Below are 14,614 nucleotides of genomic sequence, written 5' to 3' on the forward strand. Positions count from 1 at the left end.
CTGGATGTTTGCCCCACAGCAACTGGAACCATATTTTCTCATATTGCAAAGGCAGTGTTTTGTTCCTTGGGCATCATGAAATGTTTAGGATGCATCTTTCCTAAGCCACTTGAGCCCCAGTGTTCTCTATAAAGATGGCACTTTTCATATCATGCGTATTTGGTATAATCAGTCATTTTAGCTCTAATATTTTATTATTGGACTGTGCATGATTTTAAAAGGAGTGATTTGGAAAATGAAATGATTGGTGCCGTATCGGTTTGGTGTTTACTTATTTTACTGGTTTAGTCCCAAGCATAATCCAAACTTGAGGTAGAGCTGTACAGCGTCAAGACTATTTCATAAGCTAGCTTATGCTGTGACTTCAAACATTTTTTCTCCAAACTTAATTGGTCTCAATATGATTTAAATTTTGCTGAAAGAAAAACAAATAATGCCAAACATGCAAAGTTTGCAGGCAGTTTAATTTTCCAACAATGATATCAGTACTCTTAACAGTGCCGGTAATAATAATGAAACTACCGGTTTACAACTAAAACGTAACCCTGATATAACAGGAGCACCAGCCCGGTCATTTAAAGAATCTTCAAATTAGGTAGACCGATCTATGCTAATAAATACAAGCAGCCAGAAAAAAAGAATGGTATATAAAGTCCTTGTATACAATCTCATGTAAATTTGGTCTTAAAGGATCAGTTATATAAACTTGTACAGTATTCCAGTCAAAAGATGCATGTTTTGTTAGGACTGCATGGGCATGTGCAGCACAATGGACCCACACTAGTCCAAAGTGCACTTGGATGCATATGACCCTTAGCCAAATGCCACTTGGCTCATCCAGTCCTAAAGACAGTTATAGGAACAATGTCCAGCATGGAAGTGCAGACTCTGATTATACATTGTTGAAATGCTCTGTTTTAGAAGTATCTGGGAATCTGGGGAAATCTAGAAGGTGTGATAAAGTGTCAGATGGAAGATCCTGAGCATGTTGATTTTGGATCTGAGCTGGAACCTAGGAAAGAAATTGTACTGTTTGACAAGCCAACAAGAGGAACCACTGTGCAAAAATTCAAAGAGATGGTGCATAGTCTCTTTAAAGTAAGTAATTTAAAGTAGTAAAGCAAGTAATACTAAAATTTCTTATCAGTTAAAAAGAATTAACAATCTGTGATGAACTTTGGTATGCTCTCTAAAGTAAGATACTGGAGTATCAAATGTTACAGTTGGCAATACTGGTTATTGTGACATCTGATCTTCTGTTTCATATTGTAATTCTATATCCAACAAAATAAATAAAACTCCCAGGTGGCTGTGCACTGCAAGGGTTGATTACTCGTCTTCGTCTAGGGGAGAGGAGAAAAGAGATATACTTACCTGATTGTCCGATTCTACCTGCCTAAAGCCAGCCAAAGACGATATGATTTTCTTTTCTGCAATCGTGAGTAGCACGGAGAGGTGTCCCAGCCGGGTGAACACAGTGATTATTGCTAGCAGTCATAGCCACTGGCAATAATCACATCCTATAAATCCGACATGCTTTTTGTGCTTAAGTCAATTGATGGATCAACTTTGGTATGATCAGCCTGCCCATACATGGATCGAATCTCGGCCGGTCACTGCTGAATTCAAATAGTCTCTGGCTGGCTTAAGACTGGTTTCTGCAGCTCCTGCCCCCCCTCCCCCCCCCCCCCCCCGTGCTCTAGCAGCTTTTAGTGGTGGACTGTTCTTGATGCGATCAACCCCGTCTGGAGCCTACTCTGGATATAAGAACACCAGGAACATTCCACTGCTGGATCGTGGGGAAGCGGATGATCAGGTGAGTCTAAAGCTTTCTCATTTTCCCTGGAAAAAATGAGCAGTTAACCTTTTCAGTGCAGGCACTTTTTGTTTGCCCAGAGTTGGTCTTTAAGTACTTTCTGGGGGGATACCAACCGCTTGAAATACCCACTTACATCTTTTATCAATTTGGGAGTACCGGTGGTAAGCTATTCCAAGTTTCCTGGTTATGCTTGTTTCACACCTAATACATTGCTTATCATGCTTTTCTCTCCATAATGCAAGATAACGAATCCAGGAGAGGAAACCACTTCTAAGTGCTGGACAGAGGAACCTGTTTTTTCTTAGGAAGAAATATGAAAAGAAACACATGAATATTGGATACCATTAATCAAATAAAAAAGTATTCACTATAGAAATGGTTTAAAGAAGGGGGATTCATTCATTACTGAGGGACAAGTAGCCCTCAGGGAAAAAAACTCGTCATCCCCTCTGAAGGACTTTCCTGTCCCAGTCCCCTCTGGGATCCTGTGTCCCCTCTCAGATCTGGGATCCTGTGGAATTTTGTCCAAGGCTAAAAAAAACAGACAGAAAAGGGGTGATATTGATAGTCAATATCTGTATATGTGACTACTGGAGAGTACAGATGCCCTATCTCAATTGCATATATAAGCATCTGTAAAAGCTATCTAATGGGATAGACATGGAATTGTAACTATAAACCTTTTATGATGCAATAATAAATGTTGAGGATATTTGCAACCCATATATCAGCTTTTTATTTATTTTTAACAAATCTCATACATTTGTTATGAGATTTTTTTATTTTTCATGTACCCACAAAATGTTTTAATTTACCCTGTTGATGTTGGTGTACCTTTTTAAAGTAATATGGAAAGTTGAATTTTTGTTTTGCATGTTTATGTAACAGTCCTGGTCTGGCACACCCCCTCTCCTCAGCCCTGCAAGTCTGTTAGGAGACTTATGAGGGTTGTGTTTTTTACTCCTCCCTGCCAGCATAGACCATTGACGTGGTATTTGCTTGCATTGCCAAGCAGAAAACAGTTAAAAACCATGCAGTGAAAAAGATAAAATTGTGTGATAGCTGGGCTTGAAAAAAGCCCATAGGGTTGTTCTTTTCAGTGGTAGTTATGCATTCTGTGACAGTGCACTTCCTCAACTGCTCAACAAATGAAATGTCACTAGAATCACATAACTAATCTTTCTTTCTAGTCCTATTAGATGAGCATAAGGGGATTCAGAATAAAAATAAACAACTTATGTGAAATTCCCATCTGTTATTTGTCCATAGTCGGGCATTGAACAACACATTGGGCAATTATTTTAAGCCCTTTAAAAACAGGATGTATAAAGTACTTTTGTATCTATCCAAAAGTGTTTACTCTCTCTGCATGTGAAACCTATGACTTTGAGTCACAAACAGATATTGATTATGTATACCTTGGCTTTCCCAGTTAGAGTTTGGCTGTAAATGCATGTCACATTAAGTAAATTGAATGCATTCAGTAAACACTATTAAGATGTCGTCAGGCTAGAACTCTGTGATGGGAACTAGTGACTTGAAGCCAGATTATGCTATGCCGGGAGAGTATGCAGCCCACCCATCAGATTATTATATTATTATACAGGATTTATACAGCGCCAACAGATTACGCATCGCTTTACAGAATTATGGCAGACAGTACAATTACAATACAGTTTAATACAGTAGGCTTCAGAGGGCCTTGCCCATTAAAGCTTACAATCCAAGATGAACATTAACATACTGAATGCTTCTAAGGCTTACTTCTCAAAGTGTACCTCTAGCCAAAACTTTTTTTTTTTTAGTCTAGTCTTACATAATGGGACACATGATAGTATTCAGAAATACTGCCACTTTCAGGACCACTGGACACTGCCAAAGCAAAGCTGTAAGCCCAGTGAACCCCTCCAGCTCCCTTGCATATGTAAGTCTGTTTTTTGCTTGTGTCTTTAGAAGAATGGTCATCTTCTCTCTGCTCTAGAGAAGCAAAACCTTTTCACTATTTATCAAGACTTTTTTTTTCTTCTATCAAGATTTTTCTGTTGCTCCAGAGTCACTGGGACTTCTTTTTGCAGCAGATTGGTTACTCCTTGCCTTTGTTCTAGGTGGCGGGGGGTACCTGGACTGTCAGGAAGAAGAAACAGGGCCAACTCATTTGGCGCTTACCTAGGCTTATGGTTCAACACATTGAGTTGGCTGAGGTAGGTTGCTGTGGTACACTGGTCTGGTGGAACCCAGTCCCTGGAGACCCTATAAGGAGTATGTCCACCAGATAGCTGAAGTGTACTGAATTAGCATGTCCCTAACACCCTGCTTATCAGCCTGGGGGATACTGTAGGAGAGAAGATGGCTGCAGTGAGTAAGGGGTCTTGCCCTTCAAATGGGAGCCCAGGGGTGCTGCTCCTGTCCCTTAGGGTTATAAACATGAAGCACCAAATGCAACACATGAAGCCACATGTGGGTGACAGGAGTTGATCTTTTCCATTTTTAATCTGTCCCCTTTTTGTTTACCAGCCTTGGGCCCGGGTGCCCTCACCTAGTCTGCACAACCTCCTTCTGAGTTGATCTCACTGTGCATGCCCATGACATTATGGGACATGTGTGTACTCTGCTGCCTTCTCATCTGCATTAGCAGTCCTCTGGGATAATTATTTTTGCATCCCTGCTGCCTTTAATGATATCCACAGGTGATGGTAACCCTTCCTGTTTGGCAGTGTTTTGTGAGTTACTCCTAGAGGAAATTAATCACATCTATACCATGATGGATCCGAGGTGCAAGGGGCCTACCCTGGGGATCCTGCCTGCTCATGTTTGGTGAACAGCGTGGAGGGGAGGGGATTCTGCAGCCTTTTTTAAGGGTTGTTGCCCTTTTTTGGTCCTCCTCTACCTGTTCTGTGGCTTAATAGATTTTATTTTTTGTCATTGTTGGAGTCCATGGCCTGCAGGCCCTTTCTACCTCTCCACTAGAGTCTGTTTCTGATCATTTTCTGGCAGCAGCTGCTTTTTACCATTCAGGCTTGGTAGATTAGGATGGTGTTTTTCCTGGTTCTGACACCCAGCACATGAGATTCAGAATACTGACGTATCTTTAAACCTTAAGGACACCATTGTCCTCCTTACTGATTTCAGTGCTCCTGTGCCTTCACTTAATGCAGCCTGATTCGCCCTTGCCAAAAGTCGCCAGCCTGTGCTGTCAGCCTAATGAAACCTTCTCTTTCCCTGTACACTCGCTTTTACAGTCTTGTATGGTGACTGGTCTCAGCTTTTGCATGAGGGTTTTTGGCTTAATGGTGACCTCCTTCAAGTCTTTTCCATATGCCCAATGTCACAATAGATCATTAAAATTCAACATTTTGGCAGTGTAGGACCAACCGGTTTAGTCTCTGGACTGCCACATGTGCCTGAATATCAAAACCAGGCTAGCCTGGGCCTGGTGAATCATGAGTTTGGCCCTGGAAAAGGTTCTTTCAACAGATGCCAGCCTGTCGAGTCCTTGGTACCCTCTCCATGCAAGGAACTTAGTTGCCAGAGGAAACTCATCACCTGATCCATGTTCTGGAGCACAGGGTTATGTGGTTGTCACTTTAATGCTGGACCTCTCTCTTCTCTGAGGTTACCCAACCAGGATTCAGTTCAGTCCAACAACAACCCAGTGTTGGCATACATCAGTCATCAGAGAGAAACCAGAATGCTAGCAGATCACAGAAGCCAATCTGATTCTCGCTTGGGTAAAAAGCAATGTTCCAGCCTGTCTGTCATGCACATTTCTGGGATGGGAAATTGGCAGGTAGACTTGCTCAGAATCTGGACTCTGAGGAGTGGTCCCTACACTGTATATTGTGTTTTAGAACTATGATAAAGAATAAACTTTCTGGTTAAATAGCATACTGGAAAGGTTTGTGTCTAGGTCACAGGATCCTCTGACCTTTGTGGCGAATGCCCTGGGGACTCTTTAGTGTCCACTGAACCTGAATTATTTTTTTATCTGCTAAAATTCCTTCCTTGCCTGTTTTGCAGGATCAAGATGGAGGTTATGCATGTAATTCTCAGTGCACCAACCTGGCCAAGGCAATCATGGTACTTGGACCTCATCAGTCTCCTGGTGGGCTGTCATGGGATTTACCGAATCCTCTGGTTATTTTGTCCCAAAAACCGGTTAACCAAGCTGCTTCTTGGTCTTTGGCTTTAACAAGTCTGTTGAGGCAAAAATCCTGAGGGATAGGGGCCTACTTGATTCAATTATCTGTACACTCTTTAAAGCTAGGAAGTTGACCTCTTGCAAACTCTACTGTCACGTCTGGAAAGTGTATTTCTTGTTGTGCAAGGCCAGAAATTTTCATCCCAAGATATATTCTGTGGAACAAATTCTGTCTTTTCTCCAGTCTAGACTGAACCAACACTTGGCGTTGAGTACCATCAAGGATAAAATCTCTGTCTTAGGTGGTTTTAAGAGAATCTCTATCCCTCACTCCATGTGAAGACCTTTTTTACAAGGTGTCACTCACATTGTTGCACCTGTACGTTCTCCAGGGACTCCGTGGGATCTCAACCTAGTTCTGTCGACTTTTCAACAACCATCGTTTGATCCTATTGGGGATATTTCTCTGTCTATTCTTACTCTCAAGGCTGACTTTTTCATCACCATCACTTCTTCAAGGTGAGTTTCTAAGTTTGCAGGCTAAACCTATGAAGAGCCCTTTCTTGTGCTACAAAAGGACAAGGTTGTTTTGAGGTCCAGTGCCTTTTTGCTTCCCAAGGTGGTGTATGTCTTTCACCCTAATTGGACATTGTTCTATCATCTCTCTGTCCTGCTCCTAAACATCCTAAGGTAGTTTCCCTCCATTTCATTGATGGTGGTACATTCTTCTAGTTCATATCTCCGCTACAGCTCCACTCCCACATTCTGTTACTAAAGGTACCCATAGGGTTACACTATCACTAGGTCGATTCATCAGATCAGCTTATGGCTTCAAGGGCAGGGTTCCCTCTAGTTAAAGCGCGCTCCATTACATCAGTTAGTGCTTCCTGGGGTATCAGCATCAGGCATCTGTTGCACAGTTTTGAAGAAGAAAACCTGGTCTTTTTACACATTTAGGTTTTGCCAGGTGTATGTTCAGGCCTCAGCTGATGCCGGCTTCAGTCGTAATGTTCTTTAGGCAACTCTTTGGGCTGCCCTTGTTGACTTTTTTTTTTTCCCTGTGGGCCCATTAACCTTTAGTTTTCGGTTAACTGCCCCTCGGTTGGACAGCTTTTGGATGTCTTAGTCTTTCGGAATAATATCCAGTATCCTGCATGTCCACTAGGAAAGTAGGATTTTTGTTTTACATGTAAAATCTTTTTCTTGGAGTAAACTGCAGGATGCAGATCCCTTTCCACTGTTTCACCCTTACCATTGCTTGCTGGGAGCAGGAGGGTTATTTTGGGCTGTCCCAGCTTTGCTTTGCCATTGTCCAGTTCTCCTGAAAGTGGCAGTATAACCCAAAGTTTCATAATATTATATTGTGTCCCATGTACTCTATTTTACAGTTAAGACAAAGATCATATTATTCGTGCAACCTCAATTCCACAAAAGGTGAGGCGCTGTGTAAAATCTACATGAAACAAAACGCAATGATTTGCAAATCTCATAAACCCATGTCGTTTCACAATAGAAAAATCAAAATCATATCAAATGTTTAAACTGAGAAAATGTACCATTTTAAGAAAAAAAATAAGGTATTTTTTAAATTAATGGCAGTGACACATCTTAAAAATGTTGTGACAGGTTAACAAAAAGCTGGCAAAGAACAACCCCCAAAAAGTTTTGGACAGGGCCATGTTTACCAAGGCGTAGCATCCCTTCTTCTTTTAAACACTTCGCCTCTGGAAGGTTTTAACCCCTTCATGACCAGGGCATTTTTTGCTATTCAACACTGTGCTACTTTAACTGTCAATTGCTCGGTCATGCAACATTGTACGCAAATTCAATTTTTATCATTTTTTTTCACACATAAAAAAGCTTTCTTTTGGTAGTAAAGCAACCCGTGGTTGCAGGAAAGAAATTTGCACCGTATATGGCCAGCATTACTAAAAAAAATTCACATTCAGTATGCATGCATGTTAAATAGAAGATTATGATAATAGCTAGCTTCCACCCAGATGACCAATGAAGAATACAGTGTCTTTTTTTTTTTTTGAGCTCCAGGACAATTCGAAAGACTGCTAAGACTACATTTCAAGGAAACTTTATTGGATTTAGAACAATTTTATATCCTAAACCTTGTGGACAGCCTTCCCAGAAGAGTTGAAGCTGTTGTAGCTGCATAGGGTGGACCAACTCAATTTTGAACCCTACAGACTAAGACTGGGGTGCCATTAAAACTCTGTGTGTGTAAAGGCAGGCATCCCGATATTTTTGGTAATCTAGTGTATTTCAGATTTTGACTCATCAGTCTAGAGCACCCTGCTGCCAAATTTCTGCACGCTCGCTCTTGGAGCTTTTGTACATGGGTTTCTGGCCTGGTTTTGCATATGGTGATATTTCATGTTCGCTGCTAGTCTTTTATTAGGACAACCTCATATCAGACTTACAAATAGTAGATTGTTGTACCAGGGTCCTGCTGATTTTTGCCAAGTTTGAATTGATTGGACTACTGGACATCTGGTTGTGAAGCAAAATAAGCATGATGTAGGAGAGCTTGGATCGCACATCCAGAAACACCTATGTTCCTGGAAATGTCTGCCTATGAGACACCCTGTTCCTTGCTGTGTTCAAACATGTCATTATGTAAATGTTTTACATTGAACTGTCTTCGATTCTATCAGCTTAGAAGATCATGGCTTTTCCTCATCCATTTTCATCCCTACTGCACAGCTGATTCTGTTTTGAAACCTACCTGTTATCTTGTAAATCATTAGAACCTGTATTGTATATTTGTTAAATCATGGCACTGAACAATATGCCTATAAAAATGCCTGGGATAATTGATACTATTTTAAAGTTAATGGTTAGACACGCCAAATTATTAATTTGAATTAGGTTTTTCTCTGTTTATGCACTTTATATGTTAACCGATAAAGAAAAACTATTTCATGAATATTTTCGAAAGCATCCTCATTTTTACAGCATTGTTCTCAAGTAGCTAAAACATTTTACAGTAGTGTAGTAAAACCTTTTTGCTTGTAAACATTTATTGGAGAGTGTGCCCTTGACACAGTTGGGTTTTTACTGCAGAAGCGGTTTGTCTTCAGACTCTCTCTCTGATTGAAACTTCATACACTCTCATCTAAACCGCGCACGCAGGTAAAGACCTGGGTCGCTCATTCTGTTGTGAAAAATAAATATAAATCCAAATTGTGCCAGTGACAAATGGTGCTATCTAAAAAAAATACAGGGACTCCACCTTCTGAAGTGCTGCAATGAATCAATGGCCAAAATAGCAAAAAAAATGAGAATAAACATCCAGATAAAAGTGCTGATGCTAAACTGTGCAAATTTAACAATAAGTGCTGATTAAGGAAAGGTGCACAGTAAAGAGAACCAGTGTCATGCAAATGGCAAACGGCTAATGGCACTACCATGCTCTGCAGCATCCAAAAATTGGGAAAAAATACCTCGAACAATCAACCTAGAAAGGTACATGCCAAGCAAAAAGTATTAAACACGGAAATCAATAGATTAATAATTAAAGTAGTGTACATAAAACTGTAGGTGGGGTGATATCACAAATGGATTGCGCTGAATTTCTTCCTTTTGAAGTGGTTCAGTGGTGAAACAAAATTCTGATCCTTCACCCAGTAAGTAATGGCCACTTAGCAAAAGCACTCAGGCCTCTGGGACCTAAAGTGCCTGTAGAGTTCCTTTTGGCTCTAATGGGGACAACTTCTTCCTAGGTGATAATCAGGGGTTCCTCTCTCCATTGGCTCTCAAGAAGATATGGGGAAAATATCTCATGGTGTAGTATATTTTATTATAAAATTGCAGAAATAAGGGCAAAAACACTCACATTTAAAAGGGCCTTCAAATGGCACTTGCTGAAGGCATATAACCGCGTGTGTAACCAGGAACCGCTGCAGTAGGATCCGCTTGCGTTCCACACTCCAACTGGCCACAAACCGAAAGTGATGTCGTACTGGACCCTCAATGCATTTCGCCCGGATATGGCGTCATCAGGAAGTGTCCAGTACACAATAGCGGCGGCAGTAAGACTACAGGGAGCTCTGATTGGTCGGTCAAACAAACCATTATGCTAATTCCCATATAAACCAGATGTTGCAGTGGTTAGCGTTTCGGATGGATGATTATGCTAATTCCGTGTATCCCTGAATATAATATTAATGAATAAATAAAACTGAGCAATTTTGGATAAATGCAATTCAAATCTGGCCCAGTTTATGGCGGTTCCGTAGCACCATGGAAAACGCATACATAACAGTAATGCTCATTCTGTTGTGTTTGTAATTTGAACTAACTTTTTGTGGAGCATGAGAGAGAACCACACTTCAACCACAACCGCACACTAAGCAATGACTGATATTCAAAACCTTTCTCCAGCCATATATACAATCAGGTCTTCGAATTTTCCATCTTTTTGGAATATTTATTAGTCAAAGCCTTTTCACCATACAGGCTGCAATACTTCATTCAATATTTGGGTGTTCTCTTCTTGGGGGTTGCGTATAACACCGTAAAGTCCCTCTATTTTTTTCTTTTCTTTTTCACCACGTTTTTGTACAATATCTCTTTAAAAGCGTGTCCTCCTTTTTCACCTAAAATCTTTTGTATTGAAAACAAGAGCTTCTGTTGCAAGCCAGCTCCATTCTCTGTACAGAAAGCAGTTGGCAGTGCAGAAATCTATTGACATGTTCTGTCTTTAGAACTGTTTAGCAATCAGGCTGACAGAAATCTATGTCATCAATAATGTGATTTTCCGAAAGACTATGGTACTTCCATTTAGCTCAATCCTTAGTTATTCTCCTGTGTCCTGAGCTTACTGTGTAGAGATGTATGTATGCAGAAAACACAAATGTGATTCACTGAGACAAGGATCTAAATGGAAGGTTTGACAGCTAATTATGGTATGCAGTTTAACGAAGGGAAGGCTAATTAGTGTATTAAAAATATCAAGTGTTATTATATTGTTTATTGAGCAAAATACCACTTCTCTGTGTGTGTGTGTGTGTGTGTATATATATATATATATATATGGGATTTTTAGGCTTGCAGCAATAGAAAAACCAGCTGATAAACAGGCCAGTATAGGTTGGCTGTATAATGCTTTAACCACATGCATTAAAGGCGTTTAGCAAATTATCATAAAATGAATGTTTAAGCACCCATTTTAGAATGCTGTGAATCAATTAGTATGCAACAGTGCTAATTTTGCTGCTTTAGAGTGGCATAAAGTCTTAGCAAACTGATTGCTTTTAGAAGTGAACTGTAATCTTTTAAACGATGTTGGCGATATGCATGTGAAAAATAATGTGCAAGTCTTATTAGTGTCTTCTAATTTATTAAAAACCTTGTTTTTATGTATAGTTTGTAATTGTTAATCAATGTAGCCATATTTGCTAATTACATATGTACATTTTGCTTTCTGTCCAGATGTGTTGAAGAATGTGTTGCCTTGCTAATGCTTATTCTATAATAAAGGTCTCCTAGACCAGTGATGGCGAACCTTGGCACCCCAGATGTTTTGGAACTACATTTCCTATGATACTTCACTACACTACAGAGAGCAAGAGCATCATGGGAAATGTAGTTCCAAAACATCTTGGGTGCCAAGGTTCGCCATCACTGTCCTAGACAGAGTTATGTTAAGCTTCCCAAATGATCCCAATGTCCAGGCAGCATTTGATCTTCTAGGATGCCTGTAGATTACATTGGGGAGTTTCAGGAGGAACAGTTTTTGTATTTATGGCAAGACCCTGATACTTTTTGTAACCAAAATATTAAGGTGAACAATCAGTAATTGAGACATGTGTGCTACATATTCTTGTGAATTTTAATGATAAATCCACTTTAAAATAGAGGATAAAGATCCAGGGAATCCTGTAGTGATGAATGCAGCCCTGCCTTTTATAGTTACAAGTCTGTGTGATGACAAGTTAAAAAAAAATAAAGCATTTTAACTGTTGCTAACTGCAAGAAAAATATATCACTTTGAAGGCAAGCTAATTTAGCAAACAACGACTAACTGCAGCTGTAATTTTTTTATAATGAATTCCCTCCTGCCTTACTCTTCACAAACCCCTTGCTAAAACTATGTTTAAGATCCAAAGACTAAAATAAAAAAAACTGTGAGCAGACAGGCTCTTTAATGCAGAAGAAACATGATTTTTTTTTCTGCATATTTCACCAATCCAATAGTATTGAATCTAATTGGTAGTACCAGTGAGCACTTATAGTTATATGCATCAAGCCTATCTTATGTGAGACCACAGGGAGCCTACAGAGGATTTATTGGAGTAACCCTTTTCTACATCACAAATAGGCAAAATGTTTAAATTTCACTGGAGTGTACCTTTTTATTAGATGAGATGTGCGTGCTTCAAAATGTGCTAGTTCCTATTGCATTCAAAATGTCCTATGCCAACAAAAGTAATACAGTTTTTGTTTTATTTTTAGACTAAATTAGGTGACCAAGGAAATCTCAGTGACCTAGTAAACCTAATCTTAGCAGCAGCAGATGGTAATAAAGATGGACATGTCTCACTACCAGAAGCCAAGTCTGCCTGGGCACTTCTACAGCTAAATGAGTTTCTACTGATGGTGATCTTGCAGGACAAGGAGCACACTCCAAAGCTACTTGGCTTCTGTGGTGATTTGTACATAACAGAGCGTGTGCAATACACCTCACTCTACGGAATAAGCCTACCGTGGATCATCGAAGTATTTGTTCCACAAGGACTACGAAAACGTATGGATCAGTGGTTCACTCCATCATGGCCAAGGAAAGCGAAGATAGTCATAGGTCTTCTAGAGTTTGTAGAAGACATTTTCCATGGACCCTATGGAAATTTTCTTATGTGTGACATAAGTGCCAAAAACTTTGGTTACAATGAGAAATATGACTTGAAAGTGGTTGATATGAGAAACATCGTCCCAGAAATGAACTTGAAAGAATTAATCAAAGACCGACCTTGTGAAGTTGATGCTGACTGTGTTTATGGTACTGACTGCAGCACTGTGTGTGACCAAAGCAAAAAGAGATGCACTGCAGACATAACCCAACCAAATTTAGCAAAAATATGCCTATTGGTAAAAGACTACCTGCTTCGGGGTACGCCTTCCGAAATCCAAGATGAACTAGAAAAACAGATCTACTCATGCATTGCCCTAAAAGCTGCTACAAATAACATGGAGATGCAACATTCATTAATTTTAAACAATCTAAAAGCCCTTTTATGGAAGAAGATATCCCATACTAACGATTCGTAACAACCAATGTCTCCATTCCATCAGCCACTATCAGATAAAAGCACTTGCTGTGTGTTGATACGTCTACATTATTTTATACAAACCTTTTTTCTTTTATTATTAAAATGTTGAATTATTTGATTTGGGAAAATGTTGGAAAATGAAACAAGATAGTATTCCTCTTTTGAGGCCATCTTTGTGTCAGTTTCGGGAACTGTTAGTATATGAATGCACATTGTCATTTCTCCATTGACATCCCATTGATTCTTGTTCCTCTGCAGTGGTTGGTGGACTGGGTCTCTTTGCATTGCAGGACATTGGTAAAAAACTTGTCTTTCATATGGACTCACCTCATTCTCGACTTTCAGGATGTTACAATGCTGTGAAAATTTGCCTCCTTAACGTCTAATGGTGGAACTGAAGGCATTTTTATACAATTAACTATTATTTTATTTTTTAAGAACGCTGGCCAAATACCACTTCTGCCATAGTGTGGTTGAATAAAAGCTGCTGATTTAATGTGTGGAACTAAAACAAAAAAACTCAAGTTTACTGATACGTTAGCATGGAGAATTTGCACACTCTTATTCAGAACATAAGTAAACGCTAACTTGTCATTAAAGTGTGGACTGTCAAATGAGTGGTTAAGGTGTTGTTAAGTTGTGATTTAATTATTTTTCTATGATCGTACTATGTTCGATGGGAGCCTCCTTTAAAAAAGTAGAACTGTGGACCCAATCAGATTTCTCTGTCCTTTATCAGATCTACGTTAGAAAAATGGTAGTCAGCTCTGGTTGATATGGGTGGCACTTCCGCCTTTTCTTTTCTCCTATATAATACTGCCATTGCTACATGCAGCCTAAATATTCACTAGCTATCTTGCAAAATCATCTGTCAGTGTATGAAGATTTCAATCCAAAACTGATATTTGCTAAAATAGAGGAGGAGCAAGATTTTAACAACTGAGCTCAAATTTCTGGTGGTAGAATTTCTTTTAGAGTCCCCAAAAGGTAGAAATGGTTCCTAGATGGTTTATCTCAGCTTCTAACTTTAAAGTGAAATATTCGTTATTAGTTTATGCTGAAGAGTTCAACTTGCTGCCAATTTAACAATACCAACCATAATCATGAACTTTTTGCCACATTGTCAGTTGATCGTTTTTTTCAGGAACCAGCTGGCTGCCTTTTCTCTTATACTTCATCTTCTTGGCTGAAGGTAAGTCCTGTATGAAGCACAGAAGCCCTTGGCTGCCTTTTCCTAAGTGTAAGAAAGCCAGCAACTCAAAATTGTGGTGGAAGACTTTTTTCTTTTTTTTTTTTACCGAATCTCCAAGAGAGGGTAAACTGGTAAGTATTTCAGGATTGTAAATTTTTTGTTTTTAAATTCTTGCATTAAAA

At 39.6% G+C, this 14,614-nt stretch overlaps 1 protein-coding gene across 3 annotated transcripts in view; it reads left to right on the plus strand.

The window, feature by feature from the left end:
- The window catches only part of DIPK1A (divergent protein kinase domain 1A), a 253,970-nt gene extending 240,082 nt beyond the window's left edge, over positions 1–13,888 (plus strand). For all 3 annotated transcript variants that reach the window (XM_082265810.1, XM_082265811.1, XM_082265812.1), the window contains 2 exons: positions 922–1,098; positions 12,426–13,888. In XM_082265810.1, coding sequence (XP_082121936.1) covers positions 922–1,098; positions 12,426–13,238 — 990 coding nt within the window. In that variant the 3' untranslated portion in view covers positions 13,239–13,888. The remainder of the gene's footprint in view (positions 1–921; positions 1,099–12,425) is intronic.
- The last annotated feature ends 726 nt before the right edge of the window (positions 13,889–14,614 follow it).

Source organism: Pelophylax lessonae (assembly GCF_965119305.1).
Source record: "Pelophylax lessonae genome assembly, chromosome: 8".
NCBI classification, from domain to species: domain Eukaryota; kingdom Metazoa; phylum Chordata; class Amphibia; order Anura; family Ranidae; genus Pelophylax; species Pelophylax lessonae.